The sequence below is a fragment of the Blennius ocellaris genome, assembly GCF_963422515.1.
Source record: "Blennius ocellaris genome assembly, chromosome: 13".
Classification (NCBI taxonomy): Eukaryota; Metazoa; Chordata; class Actinopteri; order Blenniiformes; family Blenniidae; genus Blennius; species Blennius ocellaris.
In genome coordinates, this window is record NC_137662.1 from 25,359,064 (window position 1) to 25,361,563 (window position 2,500).

Here is a 2,500-nt window from a genome sequence, read left to right on the forward strand (position 1 = left end):
AGAACGTGGCCCTCGGCTGCAAGGCGTGTGGCTTCAGCAGGGAAACAAACAAGGTGGTTTTTTTTTGTAAACAGACATTGTTTACAAAACGCTGCCGTGAAAAAGGCAAAAACAAGTCATTCAATTTTTTGATTTGTATTTCCAACGTTACTTTTTTGTGCCTTGAGTGAAATGTTTTGTTTCTTCACGTTGTCGCCGTCTCGTCTCTGCTGAAGTCGTCTGTCTCGTCCGTCTCGTCTCCGTCCCCCCAGACGGACCGGAGCGCCGGCTGAAGCTGGAGACGGTGGGACGACCTGTTCAACATCCTGCAGCTGAGGAAGAGGAGGAGGGAGAGGAAGGCCCCCGTCCACCACAAGAAAGAGCCGGAGCCCGAGAGCCTGGTGGGATTACACTCTGTAGTCTGGATTAGAGGAGGAAGATGCTCTATAATCTGGATTAGAGGAGGAAGATGCTCTATAATCTGGTGTCAGAGGAGGAAGATGCTCTATAATCTGTATTAGAGGAGGAAGATGCTCTATAATCTCTTCCTTCCTCCCGGCAGCCGGAGTTGGTAGACGAGCAGCAGTTCCTGAGCGCCGCCATGGAGAACAAACTCCCCCTGGTGAGAAATACCTGACTGACGGAGGAAACCCAAATGCAGCCGACAACGTGAGTCTCACCCCTTCTCCCGTCGCTCTAGATACCAGTCCCGTCGCTCTAGATACCAGTCCCGTCGCTCTAGATACCAGTCCTACCACTCTAGATACCAGTCCTGTCGCTCTAGATACCAGTCCCGTCGCTCTAGATACCAGTCCCGTCGCTCTAGATACCAGTCCCGTCGCTCTAGATACCAGTCCTACCGCTCTAGATACCAGTCCTATCGCTCTAGATACCAGTCCTACCACTCTAGATACCAGTCCTATCGCTCTAGATACCAGTCCTACCGCTCTAGATACCAGTCCTACCGCTCTAGATACCAGTCCTACCACTCTAGATACCAGTCCTATCGCTCTAGATACCAGTCCTACCACTCTAGATACCAGTCCTACCGCTCTAGATACCAGTCCTACCACTCTAGATACCAGTCCCGTCGCTCTAGATACCAGTCCCGTCGCTCTAGATACCAGTCCCGTCGCTCTAGATACCAGTCCTACCACTCTAGATACCAGTCCTACCACTCTAGATACCAGTCCTATCGCTCTAGATACCAGTCCTACCGCTCTAGATACCAGTCCCGGTCGCTCTAGATACCAGTCCTACCGCTCTAGATACCAGTCCTACCACTCTAGATACCAGTCCCGCCGCTCTGCTCCACAATCCTGAATGAAACGTCCTCACACGTGGTCCTTGTCCTGCCATCCAGTTCCAGAGGAGCGCTCTGCACAAGGCCTCGTTCGGGGGACACGTGGAGGTGATGAGGACACTGCTGGACGCCGGGGCGTCCCTGGAGAGGACGGACAAGGTGGGTCTTCACTGGAACCAGCATCATCACATGCTCAGTTTGAGAGACGCACCGATACTGAACCGGTACCAACCCTGCACCGTGCTATGCTAAGCTATGCTAAGCTATGCTAAGCTATGCTAAGCTAAGCTAATGTAGCCTGTGAGGCTGGTGCAGGAGGTTTGTAGCCTCAGAGCCTCACTGGTATTGAGATGATAAACGAGATTTGAAGGTGTTTAAAGAGTTCCAGCCAGAACATTTAATAAAACACATGTCGGTGTGTCACTACTTTCTTTTTGTGTTTTGAGTCCCACACACAGATGACAGTTTAACATTGTGTGTGTGTGTGTGTGTGTGTGTGTGTGTGTGTGTGTGTGTGTGTGTGTGTGTGTGTGTGTGTAGCTGGAGGCCACAGCAGTGCACTGGGCCTGCAGAGGAGGAAACCTTCCCGCCTTGCAGCTCCTCCTGGACCAGGGAGCCAAGTTCACCTCCAGAGACAAGGTGAGTCCAGACCGAGGACCAGGACCGACCAGGACCGACCAGGACCGTCCAGGACCGACCAGGACCGAGGGGTGTCTCGGGTCGCCCCCCCCTACAGGGAACACAGTATCAGACGAGCCTCAAAGCCAAAGCTTTTGTAAAGTTGGTAAAAACTCCCAGAATGCACCAGCAGCTTCCTGAACGCTCCAGACGTTCTTCACTTCCTCCACTGATTCAGCAGCAGACGCTTTCATCACATCAGGCATCAGGACAATGTCGTCACTTCCGGTCAGAAATGTGAAACATTCAGCAAAACAAACTTGTTTGAAATGTAAACGTGACAAACCGTGAAGGTTCCACCAGTCCGGCTCCTGAGGACCACCAGGATCCGGACCGGAACGTCTGGTTGGGCTGCAGACTACCGCTGGAGCCACCTGTGGTGTTTTGGCGCCACCTGGTGGTCTGAGGAGAGAAAACACCTGATAACGACCAGCCCTCCCCCGAGACCTGAGAGCAGTGACGTCACTGACTGTCTTCTTCATGGCATGGTGTGACCTTCTGTAACCCTCCTCCTCCTCCTCTTCTTCCTCCTCCTCCTCC

At 52.8% G+C, this 2,500-nt stretch overlaps 1 protein-coding gene across 1 annotated transcript in view; it reads left to right on the forward strand.

Moving 5' to 3' along the window:
• Window positions 1-2,500, forward strand: part of LOC308138667 (uncharacterized protein) — a gene marked incomplete at its 5' end in the record, with an annotated part of 9,514 nt that overhangs the window by 2,536 nt on the left and 4,478 nt on the right. Inside the window, 7 exon segments of the mRNA XM_080507881.1 lie at window positions 252-261; window positions 264-286; window positions 288-380; window positions 542-599; window positions 602-648; window positions 1,343-1,441; window positions 1,823-1,921. Coding sequence (XP_080364007.1) covers window positions 252-261; window positions 264-286; window positions 288-380; window positions 542-599; window positions 602-648; window positions 1,343-1,441; window positions 1,823-1,921 — 429 coding nt within the window.